The sequence below is a fragment of the Carassius carassius genome, chromosome 15 (assembly GCF_963082965.1).
Source record: "Carassius carassius chromosome 15, fCarCar2.1, whole genome shotgun sequence".
In the NCBI taxonomy this organism is placed as follows: Eukaryota; Metazoa; Chordata; class Actinopteri; order Cypriniformes; family Cyprinidae; genus Carassius; species Carassius carassius.
Genome location: NC_081769.1, coordinates 17121664 through 17135447, shown reverse-complemented (window position 1 = coordinate 17135447; position 13784 = coordinate 17121664). Strand labels below are relative to the sequence as shown.

General features: G+C 38.6%; 2 protein-coding genes across 6 annotated transcripts in view; one reads left to right on the top strand and one right to left on the bottom strand.

The window, feature by feature from the left end:
• Positions 1–13241, top strand: part of grik5 (glutamate receptor, ionotropic, kainate 5) — a 68003-nt gene extending 54762 nt beyond the window's left edge. For 4 of the 5 annotated variants that reach the window (XM_059567664.1, XM_059567663.1, XM_059567661.1 and 1 more), the window contains 15 exons: positions 438–616; positions 889–942; positions 2412–2573; positions 2649–2801; positions 2952–3056; positions 3652–3759; positions 4572–4775; positions 4958–5071; positions 5963–6072; positions 6373–6546; positions 6679–6844; positions 9637–9862; positions 10215–10343; positions 10911–11077; positions 11857–13241. In XM_059567664.1, coding sequence (XP_059423647.1) covers positions 438–616; positions 889–942; positions 2412–2573; positions 2649–2801; positions 2952–3056; positions 3652–3759; positions 4572–4775; positions 4958–5071; positions 5963–6072; positions 6373–6546; positions 6679–6844; positions 9637–9862; positions 10215–10343; positions 10911–11077; positions 11857–12462 — 2657 coding nt within the window. In that variant the 3' untranslated portion in view covers positions 12463–13241. The remainder of the gene's footprint in view (positions 1–437; positions 617–888; positions 943–2411; positions 2574–2648; positions 2802–2951; positions 3057–3651; positions 3760–4571; positions 4776–4957; positions 5072–5962; positions 6073–6372; positions 6547–6678; positions 6845–9636; positions 9863–10214; positions 10344–10910; positions 11078–11856) is intronic. The other variant, XM_059567665.1, reaches the window with a different exon arrangement.
• Positions 1–13784, bottom strand: part of pafah1b3 (platelet-activating factor acetylhydrolase, isoform Ib, gamma subunit) — a 140099-nt gene that overhangs the window by 20305 nt on the left and 106010 nt on the right. The gene's annotated exons all lie outside the window — the stretch shown is intronic.

The window sequence follows — 13784 nt, the reverse complement described above, 5'->3', positions numbered from 1 at the left end:
AAAGTGAAATATCGAGAAAGAGACAAATTTAGTGGAATGATGTGAATAGAGAGGCTAAAAATCAGAGAGAAATCAGTGCAAGAAAGACAGAAAAAAGGGAGGTATTGAGAGCGAGAATGAGAGTGTGGAGAGCATTGATTTCTCTCCTCCCACTAGCTAATTAAAGTTTGGCACTGGCTTTACTGGCTCTTTCAGTGCATGCAGGCTCCCTTGAGAGCGCAGCTAGTTATTTACATTTTCACTGGGCTTTGTGTTGCCACTGACTCACTTTCTTCACAGCAGCATTGCAAACGGAGAGATGCACGCTGTTTATAAACAACTCAGACACAAACCATCTCAGGTACACCTCACCAAACCTGGTTTGGCCCCTTTCAATCCCAGTCGGGTGTTTGAGTGTCTATATGCTTTCAGCCAACAACTCTCTTTGTTCCCCACAGGTCTGCTGAGACTGGAGGAGCTGATAAGGCGGTTTCTGATCTCTCGAGAGACGCTGTCAATCAGGATGCTGGATGACAACCTTGACCCTACGCCTTTACTGAAGGAGATTCGTGATGACAAAATAGCTACAATAATTATTGATGCTAATGCATCTATATCTTACCTTATACTGAAAAAGGTAAGCATACAGTCACATTATCTAAATGCTGTTGCTTTGGCTCATTTCACATTCATTCATTCTCCTTTCCTCGCCCACTTCAATCTCTCGTTCTCTCGTCACCTTGTAATTCAGCTTTGTTCAATATATCTGCATTTTAATGTATAGATGCTTTAAATATCATAATGCTGTTGAAGGACTGTATTATACAATGTTCTGCTTTTCCATGCAGCTCTTATTCGCACACACTGAAATGTGTTCATTGTCTCGTTCCTCTTGCCTTTCTTTTTTAGGCGTCAGAGTTGGGTATGACATCAGCGTTTTACAAGTACATCCTCACAACTATGGTAAGATAGAGGAGGAGCTCTTGGCCTATTTTCCTGCAGATATATTCATGCCTGGAGCCCCATCTTCTGTATTAACAATTAATCTCTATTACGCAAACCCACTCACAGTTCTCAAGCCAAACCCCTTCATAGTTTGAACTGCATTAAATACATACTACTGTATAACCCACAAACACAAGAAACACTATTAAAACCTCTGGTTATTAGTCTAACGTGCTGTTTAAAGCACACTTGCTGAAAAAACACTACCAGACTTTCAAATCGTTCTGAACGGAAAAAGCTTAAGCAGAAACATGTGCCTTGTTGCTAGGAGATGCATGACAGATGTAAACAATGTGTTCTGAAATCAGCTCAAAATATCAAATATGTTTGATCTCTTCTGACTGAATGGAATCATTCTGAAGCTAAAAAAATCGGAATCTGTGCCCATAATACATCATGTGATTTTTGGTGAAATGGATCAACTGCCAACTGTTTAGAACAGACTGCACAAACAATTATTCACATATTACTAATCCATATTTTAAACTTACTCATTACATTGCATATACTACTGATACCTCCAGTCACTACTCTATCCTAACATGTTACCACATAATGTACACAATACTGAAATCCTTATACATTAACCATTTGATCTGTCAAGTTAACTCAAACATTACCAACTAAGGGACAATACAGTCTGTTTTAACTTGTTACTCCAACCTTACACAAACAAATGAAACACCATAGTTACTATACTCAACACTACTGTGGTCAGTCTTACCTACAGTAACATACCTAAACCATTTATGAACACTGAACTGAAACTTCTAATCATTAGTCTAACCACTTTACACAGACCTACAGTATGACCCACTATTGAACCACATTATTAAATTAAATTAAATTAATGCATTTAGCAGACGCTTTTATCCAAAGCAACTTACAGTGCATTCAGGCTATTAATTTTTACCTATCATGTGTTCCCGGGGAATCAAACCCCCAACCTTGCGCTTGATATCGCAATGCTCTACCAATTGAGCTACAGAAACACTAATCTATTATTATTACTAGTATTATTTTATTACTAATCTACCATAACAGGTTACATGCTACTCAAACATTTCATGCATTACTTTAACTTAATCTAAAGTGTTACTTTCACTTTACCCTAGTCTAACCAGTTTACACCAGTCGTACCTATGATAAAACCATCTGATCACTAGTTTACCCTAACAAGTTACATGTTACTCAAACCTTGCATGCATTCACACACACCTTTAGTAACTAGTCCGATTTAACACATTGCTCGTCTTATGCACATTACTCGCGTGCACCATTCAACATCAATTCAGTCTACACACAAACCATACTTAACTCCTGAAAAAACACTATTTCACAGGACTAGTCACTATTCTGTTTTGAGCTGTATATTCTTTAAAAATATATATTTTTTACACAGACTGATGTTCTCTGTTTGTTTGCAGGACTTCCCGCTGCTATGGTTGGATGATATAGTGGATGAGCAGTCAAACATTGTGGGCTTCTCAATGTTTAACACCACCCACCCATTTTACCTGGAGTTTATCAGGAGTCTTAACCTGTCCTGGAGAGAGGGCTGTGACATTAACCCATACCCCGGACCAGCGGTGAGATTCACACAAACACAATACAGAAGCCTGTTGATGTATCACACACACTAAACTGTGTATGTGTGTGTTCAGCTGTCGTCGGCCCTGCTGTTTGATGCGGTCCATGTGGTGGTGAGTGCAGTGCAGGAACTCAACCGGAGTCAGGAGATTGGCATCAAACCTCTCAGCTGCACCTCCCCTCAGATCTGGCAACACGGAACCAGCCTCATGAACTACCTGCGTATGGTCAGTCTGTGTGTGTGTGTAAATATACATATTCAACCACTTGAAAGTCATCCAGCATTGTTATCTGCATTAGAGAGCGTCCACTGAGTTATTTAAGGTAACATAACTGTTTCTATTCTCTTTTTCTCTGTGTTGCCTTGTTTTGATCAGGTGGAGTATGATGGTTTGACAGGTCGAGTTGAGTTCAACAGTAAAGGCCAGAGAACCAATTACACCCTCCACATCCTGGAGAAGCACAGGGGAGGCCACAAAGAGGTTAAAGACACACAAACACATACACATTTACTTAGCTATCTAAATGGGAATATCCAAAGACGTCTAATGCTTTTATATATGTTCATTTAAATAATATAACCTAATCCTAACCCTAAGGGAAAACTTTAGCATTTTAAAAAAAGGATATCACTAAAACAACGTTTTGTCAGATTTGGCTCACTTCTGGGTACAGATTTGTTAAGTAGGTTCATGCACACACACACACGTTTGTTTTTGTGAAAAATGGGGACATCCGATAGGCGTAATGGTTTTTATACTGTACAAAATGTATATTCTATGGCCCTACACCAACCCTACCCCTAACCCTAACCATCACAGGAAACTTTGTGCATTTTTACTTTCTCAAAAAATGGTTCATTCTGTACGGTTTATAAATGTTTTGAAAAATGGGGACATGGGTTATGTCCTCATAAGTCACCCTCTCCTTGTAATACCTGTGTCATACCCATGTCATTATACAGAGTTGTGTCCTGATATGTCACAAAAACAAGAGCGCGCACACACACACATACACGCACACTTTGAATAGTGCCAGCATCTTGATTGTTCCATTTGTCATCCTTGTCTGTTTTAGATTGGGATCTGGTTCTCTAATAACACTCTGCTGATGAACTCCACCAGTCTGGATATCAACGTGTCTGAGACTGTGGCTAACAAGAGCCTTATCATCACCACTATACTGGTGAGGACCAACTGCACTACAGCAGGCCCATATAGCCCACTTTTGTTCACACAATATATTTACCACATCAACATTGGAAATTCCTGTTAATGCAGAATCATTTGAGCTCTATAATGTCAACTTAAAAAATAAAAAGTCAACTTACACAATGGACACACAATTAACAAAATGTCTATCATGATGGAATACACATACTTAATTTTTAAGCAAATAAGGAATTCAAAGAAATTAATCAAAATTTGTGAATGGATATTCAAAATATATAAATAATATCAGTAATTTTATGTAACAAGTTGATGCGTTTTAAAGTGAGACAAACCAAGTACATCACAGAATTAACCAAATCCCTTGCTAAAAATGTGCTTATGTTTTTACTGTTGTGTTCCAATTAGAAAATATGTCGCTTCCTGTCATTTTACTCATTAAAGTACTGGCTTTTGTTAATTTAAGGGTTATTACAAATTACATGATATGAGAAAAACTATATATCGATGACCAAATAAAACAAGATTTCCAGTAAAAACGTTTTGACTGAAACATATTAGAGATTAGAGAAAGAAAAAAACACCTGTAATGTTTCTTATTAATGTTTTTCATGTGTGTCACCTGGAGACATGATAAAGCAACATCTGCTCAAACCAAAGTAGTGATATTGTTAAAAACTCACGGCTCTTTTCTTAACTTATCAGCTTTTAAAAATGTAATCTAATATTTTATCTAATATAGTAAGACAACTGTGATAGGGACCTGAAACGACTCTACAACATGAATGACCCACATGTGTGTGTGTGTGTGTGTGTGTGTGTGTGCAGGAGAACCCGTACATGATGAGAAAGGTGAACTACCAAGAGTTTGAGGGGAATGAGCAGTATGAGGGTTTTTGTGTGGACATGTTGAGAGAGCTGGCTGATATCCTCAAGTTCACCTACCGCATCAAACTGGTGGACGATGGCCTGTACGGAGCACCTGAACCCAACGGCTCATGGACGGGAATGGTGGGAGAGCTGATCAACAGGGTATGTGGTCATACTCATCAACACATTCCCTGCTGAATTCATTTGGGAAAGCACACAGCTGCGTTAAGTTCAGTTCTGTGTCTTGTTTCTAGATGACTTTTACAAGAATTTATGTTCTCCTACTTTAATGTTTTGTTTTCTTTCTTGCTCTCTCCTTCGTTCTCCTTCATTCTCTGGAGAAGAAAGCTGATTTGGCTGTTGCAGCTTTTACCATCACATCTGAGAGAGAGAAGGTCATTGACTTCTCAAAGCCTTTTATGACTCTGGGCATCAGTATTCTCTACAGAGTCCATATAGTAAGTCAGACACACAGAATCAACACAACAGCATCAGTCTGGATGTTTACATAGATCAACAACTAGAAATAACGCAGACAGAATACAAAAACATGTCCCCTAATGACCCCTAAGTTTACTTCAGATGGACAAACTTGATAAAAAAAAGTATTGCTGTTGACCGATAGGCTTGTGTTCAATGATATAATAAAAACGATATAATGCGGTTTAAAGGGATAGCTCACACAAAAATGAAGATTCTGTCATTGCTCAACCTCGTATCGTTCCAAAACATATGAACTTCTCTCATCTCCAGAAACATAGTGAGAACATATTAAAATAGTCCATGTGACATCAGTTGTTCAACAAAAATAATCAATTCAACAGAATTTTAAGTTTTGGGTGAACTATATCTTTGAATATGCTTTTTGTAAAACTTGACCCACTCTTTCTGAAAACGAAAAGTGGTTAGTGTAATATTACCTATACCTTAACACTGAACTGCAATATCTGCTTTCCATGGAAGAGTCCTTAAATCCATCTTTGGTGACTGGTGTGCCGTTTTGATCAGTAGCGCCCTCTTGTGGCTGAAGTAAAACATGCACGATTAAAACATACAGTTGAACAATCAGAGGATGAGATGACTGACATTGGTGCAAATACCCTGATAATAGTGTGATATTCTCTGCTTGTCCTGTCCTGAATAACAGCCAGTGTAGATATATAGATAGATAGATTGTCTTAAAGCCTCAATATGTATTATACAGTACTGCATTTCCTATTGCTACATTTATGTAATTATCAGATTGAATATTCATCATGCACCTAATTCCTTTTGGCTTTTGTTTCTACCACCTTCCTTCCTTCAGCTGCATTCATTTACTTCTCTTTCTCTTTCACCATCTCTCTCAGGGCAGGAAGCCAGGTTATTTCTCCTTCCTGGATCCTTTCTCACCGGCTGTTTGGCTCTTCATGCTGCTGGCTTACCTCGCTGTTAGCTGTGTGCTTTTTCTTTCTGCTAGGTACACACCGGCACATACACATATACTCAAACACGACTAAAAATCATTGTCTTAATCAATGCATTTGGTTGTTTTGCTCTGTAAAATAATAATTTATCTGTGCAGTAAACCTGTAAAAAATATTAATACTTTATTTCAGAGATGCAAATGAAATCATCAGTTAGGTTTCGTTTTCTTAATCATTTATTTTTTTAAACATTAATTCAGCAAAATTGTATGATTTATTATTTGTATAGTATAGTGTGGAAATAAATATTTAATGAATAATTTTTTCTAAATCTCTGTGTGTGTTTGTGTCAGGTTGAGTCCGTATGAATGGTATAACCCTCACCCGTGTCTGCGTGAGCGTAAAGACCTGCTGGAAAATCAGTACACACTAGGAAACAGCCTGTGGTTTCCTGTGGGGGGCTTCATGCAGCAGGGGTCAGAGATCATGCCCCGGGCCCTCTCCACACGCTGTGTCAGTGGGGTCTGGTGAGTGGAGCTCAATATGTGTTGATGGTCATTTTAACAGAGTCAATAGACACATTACAGAGCACAGCTATAGGCTCTTTGCTCTCTGCTTCCATCGTTTATGTCCTCACTCTCTCTGTCTCTCTCTTTTAGGTGGGCATTCACTCTCATAATAATCTCCTCATACACAGCAAATCTGGCTGCATTTCTCACAGTGCAGAGAATGGAAGTGCCAATCGAATCACCCGATGACCTGGCCGATCAAACCAATATCCAGTACGGCACCATTCATGGAGGAAGCACCATGACCTTTTTTATGGTACAAATCATACGATATTAAGTTTATGCAAATAAGTGCACACAAAAGTAACCACATGCTGGCTTGCACATGTCAATGTTCACTTATGAAGCATCTGCCTGGAAGGGTTAGTGAGTCGGCAGCTGTTAGTTTTGAGAGCAATAGTAAGAACTTTCCATAAATACTCTGCACTTCAGAAAATGTTAAGCAGCCTCAAATCTGTTACCAACACTACGCACATGTTTGCAAATGTGATGGAACAGATGTAGCGACATTTTTTTTATTCATATTGTTATGTATATGCAAGTGAAACAGACACTTGGTCTATCCATCGATTGTTGATCGGATGCTCACAGATCTGAGCTTGCAATTGACTGAAAGAATAAGGGCAGAGTTTAAGCAGCCTAAATTACCAGAGAGAGTCACTTCACCGGAAGACCAAGTTAAAGCATTTTTATGACATTAAATCTAATTAAATCGCAAGGTCAGATTAATGCATGTTAAATCACACACAACAGAATCAATGACCACCATGTAAAAAATAGATTTGGTGAATTTTAATTTCATGTTGATCTTTATTCATGTAATTGATAAAAAAAAAAAATATATATATATATATATATATTATTATTATTATTTTTTTTTTAATTGTAAAGTTAGAAAACAATAAAAATGCATTGGACCATAAGCTTGCAAATTTTGCCTAAATTAAGTCATCATCAATTTAAGACCAAATGCTAGTTTATAGTTATACAAACCTGATTCCAAAAAAGTTTACACTGTACAAATTGAACTAAGACACTGTACAAATTGTGAGTAAAAAAGAATGGAATAATTTACAAATCTCATAAACTTACATATTTTATTCACAATAGAATATAGATAACATATCAAATGTTGAAAGTGAGACATTTTGAAATGTCATGCCAAATATTGGCTCATTTTGGATTTCATGAGAGCTACACATTCCAAAAAAGTTGGGACAGGTAGCAATAATAGGCCGGAAAAGTTAAATTTACATATAAGGAACAGCTGGAGGACCAATTTGCAACTTATTAGGTCAGTCAGCGACATGATTGGGTAAAAAAGAGCCTCTCAGTGTTTCTCAGAAGTCAAGATGAGCAGAGGATCACCAATTCCTCCAATGCTGAGTCGTAAAAATAGTGGAGCAATATCAGAAAGGAGTTTCTCAGAAAAAAATTGCAAAGAGTTTGATGTTATCATCATCTACAGTGTATAATATCATCCAAAGATTCAGAGGATCTGGAACAATCTCTGTGCGTAAGGGTCAAGGCCGGAAAACCACACTGGATGACCGGGATCTTCGGGCCCTTTGACTCTATAGGTCAAAAAAAAAGCCATATCTAAACATGATCCAGAAGCACAGGCGTTTTCTCTGGGCCAAGGCTCATTTAAAATGGACTGTGGCAAAGTGGAAAACTGTTCTGTGGTCAGACGAATCAAAATTTGAAGTTCTTTTTGGGAAACTGGGACGCCATGTCATCCAGACTAAAGAGGACAAGGACAACCCAAGTTGTTATCAGCGCTCAGTTCAGAAGCCTGCATCTCTGATGGTATGGGGTTGCATGAGTGCGTGTGGCATGGACAGCTTACACATCTGGAAAGGCACCATCAATGCTGAAAGCTTTATCCAAGTTCTAGAATAACATATGCTTCCATCCAGACTTTGTCTCTTTCAGGGAAGACCTTGCATTTTCCAACATGACAATCCCCGACCACATACTGCATCAATTACAACATCATGGCTGGGTAGAAGGAGAATCCTGGTACTGAAACCAGATCTTTCACCCATAGAAAACATTTGGCGCATCATAAAGAAGAAGATGTGACAAAGAAGACCTAAGACAGTTGAGCAACTAGAAGCCTTTATTTGACAAGAATGGGACAACATTCCTATTCCTAAACTTGAGCAACTTGTCTCCTCAGTCCCCAGAAGTTTGCAGACTGTTATAAAAAGAAGAGTGGATGTCACACAGTGGTAAACATGGCCTTATCCCAACTTTTTTGAGATGTGTTGATGCCATGAAATTTTAAATCAACTTATTTTTCCTTTAAAATTAACATTTTCTCAATTTAAACATTTGAGATGTCATCTATGTTGTATTGTGAATAAAATATTAAAATTTGAAACTTCCAGATCATTACATTCTGTTTTTATTCACAATTTGTACAGTGTCCCAACTTTTTTGGAATCAGGTTTGTAGATTAAAGTACAATTACTTGCATAAAAGACAAACTTGATGTAGGCATTCATAAAATATTTGTGAAAATTAGAAAATATAATATATTTTTTACTGTCACACTGTAGAAAGGGTCCAGATGATATGTCAATGGTGTGTGTGTATGCATATATATCTTAAGTACAATAATTTTAATGTGTATGTTTATAGAACTTATCTAAGAAGTGTCATAACAAAAAACGATCTAATGCTTTAAGCACCTTCTTTCACTTAACATCTGTTGAAAATGAAAAACTGTTTAAAGATTTTCATGCCTAATTTTGTACCATAGTCATGGAAAGTTATATATATATATATATATATATATATATATATATATATTTGCATATGCAGTTGGATGGGTTTTAAATCTCTTGTTACTTTATTGCTTGTAGAGTACCCTTGGCTTACAGACTATGTATTTTCTTCTCATTGTTTTGTTTGATCAAATGATTTTACTATCTGTGTGCATGTCACTGTTTCTTTTCTCTTTGTTCTGCATGTCAAATAGCTGTTTAAAGGTTTATTTATGATGTATGCACTGATAATACATCCTCTTCTTCCCTCCTTCAGAACTCTCGTTATCAGACGTATCAGCGGATGTGGAACTACATGTATTCTAAGCAGCCCAGTGTCTTTGTGAAGAGCACAGAGGAGGGCATTGCACGTGTCTTGAACTCTAAATACGCCTTCCTTCTTGAGAGCACCATGAATGAGTACCACCGCAGCCTCAACTGCAACCTCACGCAGATCGGAGGCCTGCTGGACACCAAGGGTTATGGAATCGGCATGCCTCTCGGTGAGAGAGATGGACATAATTTTATTTTGTAAAAATCAAGCACATTAACACACTTAAAATTGAAGCCTCACAAACAACGTGGCAGCAATGTGAATCACAAGGTTTTTAAACCATAATAACACTTCAAAATGAAAAAAAAAACCTTATCATTTTCACGTTCGATACATACATGTCCATATATTAATTTTGAAAATCACCATTAAAACAAGCAAATTGTGAAATCATTTGACTATCATCAGACAGGCTTGTTTTTTACAGAACTGAGCGTGCCAAGACTCACTGTTCACAACGCATTGACACTTCCTCATGTTTAACCACCAGACACTTACAGCTGCATATTTCTGTCTCACAGGTTCTCCTTTCAGAGATGAGATAAGTCTGGCAGTTCTGCAGTTGCAGGAGAATAACAGGTTGGAGATCCTGAAGAGAAGATGGTGGGAGGGAGGGCAGTGTCCCAAAGAGGAAGACCACCGTGCCAAAGGCATGAACCTCTCCTGCACTTCAACACAATATTCTCCTAGCATTCTCATCCCTGTGGAAAAACCCAGGTGGAACCGGTAGCTGTAAGGAACATGTTAGTTGGTCAACCAGCTACAGTGTTTCCAAAAAACAGCTGGTGGTTCCAAAAACCACCAGGTACTGTAGCTGGTTTGTTTCTGATCCAAGATGACAAGAAACAATCTATCAGCACGCACCAGCTCATAACCCACTAGAAAACAACTACTGTGTTCCAAAACGCAGCAGGGATTTCACACAGTCATTGTAGAGTGGGGACTTGGTTCTAACTATCAGCTGTTGAATGTGTGGAGGCAGATCTGAATGTGAGCTTGAATCAGTTGTAAGAAAGGGCATGGGTTTAGATGGACTAAATTGATTGGAAAAGTCTGGCATGCATAACCTGAGAGAAGTCTATCACTTATCAATTATGACATTTTGACATTTCCTCTTCATGCCAACTTTAAGAAAGTATATTTATTAAATTCTATGTCTGTGATGAAAGATCCTCATTGATACATATTGTTTAAAAGTGTTTAATTCATTGTTGCAGGTCTTGGGATGGAGAACATTGGCGGTATATTTGTGGTGTTAATCTGTGGCCTGATTATTGCTGTGTTTGTGGCTGTGATGGAGTTTGTGTGGTCCACACGCCGATCAGCTGAAACAGATGAGGTACGACCTCTCTCCTGCGACCGCCAATATCACAGTCACACTACAGTATGTTACAAAGCAACCCGCCGACTTCCCGCCTTAGTGTGTGTCGTAGTCAAATCCAGTTCAGTGGTTGTGTTATGGTGTGCATGTCTACTTGTGTATATATCTGTAATATGTACTTCTGTGATATATAATGTAAATGTTTGAATTATTGAAATTATAATTAAAGGGAACCTATTATGCCTGTTTTTTACAACATGTAATTTAAGGTTCAGGTGTCCTCAGAATATTTCTGTGAAGCTTCAGAGCAGAATCAAAAGCAGATCAAAATAACCACATATCATTAATTGTTTTGGGGTACGAGCAGAAACATCCTGTTTTTGTCTGTCTCTTTAAATGCAAATGAGCTGCTGCTCCTCACCCCCCTTGCAGAAGAGGGCGGGCCTTTAAAGCTTGTGCTTTGATTACTCCAATAACAAAAATGTAGAATGTCAAATGTAGAAAGTCCCACAGCGAATTTAATTCTCAAAGATTGATTATTACACACTGTATGTGATCCAGCTTCATATTCAGGACATGCAAGTACCTCACTTTATATTTTGAGAATCACCTTTCTGACAGGGCTTGTTAGAACGCTGTCTCTCACTGCATTCACAGAGACCAGAGCTATGTTGTAATTTTTTTCAGATTTGCATGATGTGCCCCCTTTAAGATTTTTATATATATCTTAATTATATTAATGGTGATATATGTGTTTGTGTATAGCTTTGATATATATACATCTGTAATATATTCTAATCTTCCTTCATTCAAGTGTTTAATATATTTTTGTAAATTTTCAGGTGTCTGTGTGTCAGGAGATGTTGACGGAGTTCCGTAATGCAGTTTCCTGCAAGAAAAGTTCTCGTCTTCGCCGCCGCCGTCCCCTGTCCAGCTCTCTGGCCCTTCGACACCCCACCCGCATCACTTTAGGGGCCCCGCGGCCCCTGCGCCTTGTCAGAGAGATGCGCCTTAGCAATGGAAAGCTCTACAGCGGTACCGGACCCCTGACAGGAAGTTCAGGGCCAGGAGGAGGCCCCTCAGAAATGGGCCCCGGCCCCCAGCGACTCCTAGAAGACCCATTAGGTGCCAACAGCACCCCCACAGTGGCCCTGGGTCCCCCAGCAGTGACAGTGCCTCTGCCGCGGGGCTGCACTCACGTGCGCATTTGCCAGGAGTGCAGACGTATCCAGAGTCTCCGCACAACGTCCTGCACACGTATCCCTCCCTCCTCTGCCCCTCTGCCTCGTCTGGCCCCGCCCCCTCCACACTCATCATCCAATACAGACAGCGAAGGTGGCGGTGGGCCGAGCCCATGCCGGATAGGACACTCCCCGCCGGCTAAAGGCTGCACTTTACCACCACCTCAGTCTAGCAACAACACAGATTTAATGGGAGAGCAGAAATGAGAAGAGACTTGACAAAAGAGGGAGACAGAAGTGTGACATTTTTGCAATACTTGCCTCATGTTTAAAATCACAGACAAATGCGCTTTCCATCTTTTATTTGGTACGAGAGAATTATCCTATACTTTTGGATAGCCATGTGCCACATCAATGATTCTTTTGTACTACTGAACGATGTATTATAGCATTGACTGTGTCCGAAGAAACCTTGAAAACGCAATGGTAAGATTTAAGACTATCAGTCCGAGGATTTAGAAATGCTACATGACAGGCAGCACAGAGATATTAAAGACAGAGATATTAAACTTCCCTGTGATTCTGATCTTCAGGCAACACACAGATGTCTGCTTGCAATCAGAGGCAGATGGAGACACAGATTCTCCTTTCCTTCCCTGACTGAACTTGGTCTGTATATCACGAAAGAGGTCACACAGAGGAAGTAGCACAGAGACGCTCTCTTTCTGGATGTCAGTTTCTCACTGATAACATACAGATCAGAGCCAGACCGTGACAGAATGACAGCACACATGTTAATGGAGGACGATGACACTATGAAACACAAACTTGTTAATTAAAAAGAAATTCTAAACAGATATTCTTACTTTTCTGTACTATACTTATTTTTAAATTCACTGTCTGTGTAATTTAATTCTGGGGTTGTGTTGTCTGAATTGGAAATTAAAAATAGAGCTACTTTATTGATACAGAGGAGATCAACTCTGACTGAATATGTATGTTATTGGAAATGAGGAGTTGTGTGTTCATTAAAATGTGGACTTTGATTTGTCTGCAAGAACTTGTGAGTCCGTAAACTGTGCTGGAAATCACACCACATACCTCAACCCAAATTTACTCAGGCGTGCTTGTCTGCATTCACCACAGATCAGAGTTTTTAGAAACAGAAAGTCAGATCTGATGTCATAGTTCATGCTTAAAGATTTTTCACACACATCAGTGAGCTGAAAATGACTAATTTAAGAAAGAAAGAAGGAAATAGAAGAATCACAGGTGTTCCAAAATGGTGAACTATAGATAAAGAAAATACTTTGGAAAAAAAAAAAATCTTTACATTTACATTTAATTATTTAGCAGACGCTTTTATCCAAAGTGACTTACAAATGCGAATAGAAGCAATCAGACCAACAAGAGAACAACAACAGTATACAAGTGCCATGACAAGTCTCAGTTAGTCTAGCACAGAACACGTAGCCAACGTTTTTTTTTCAAGAATATGATAGACAAGAAAAGAAAAGGTAAGTGCTAGTATTAGTTGGTTAAGTTCTGGCAAAAAAGATGAGTCTTTAGATGTTTTTTGAAAATGAGTA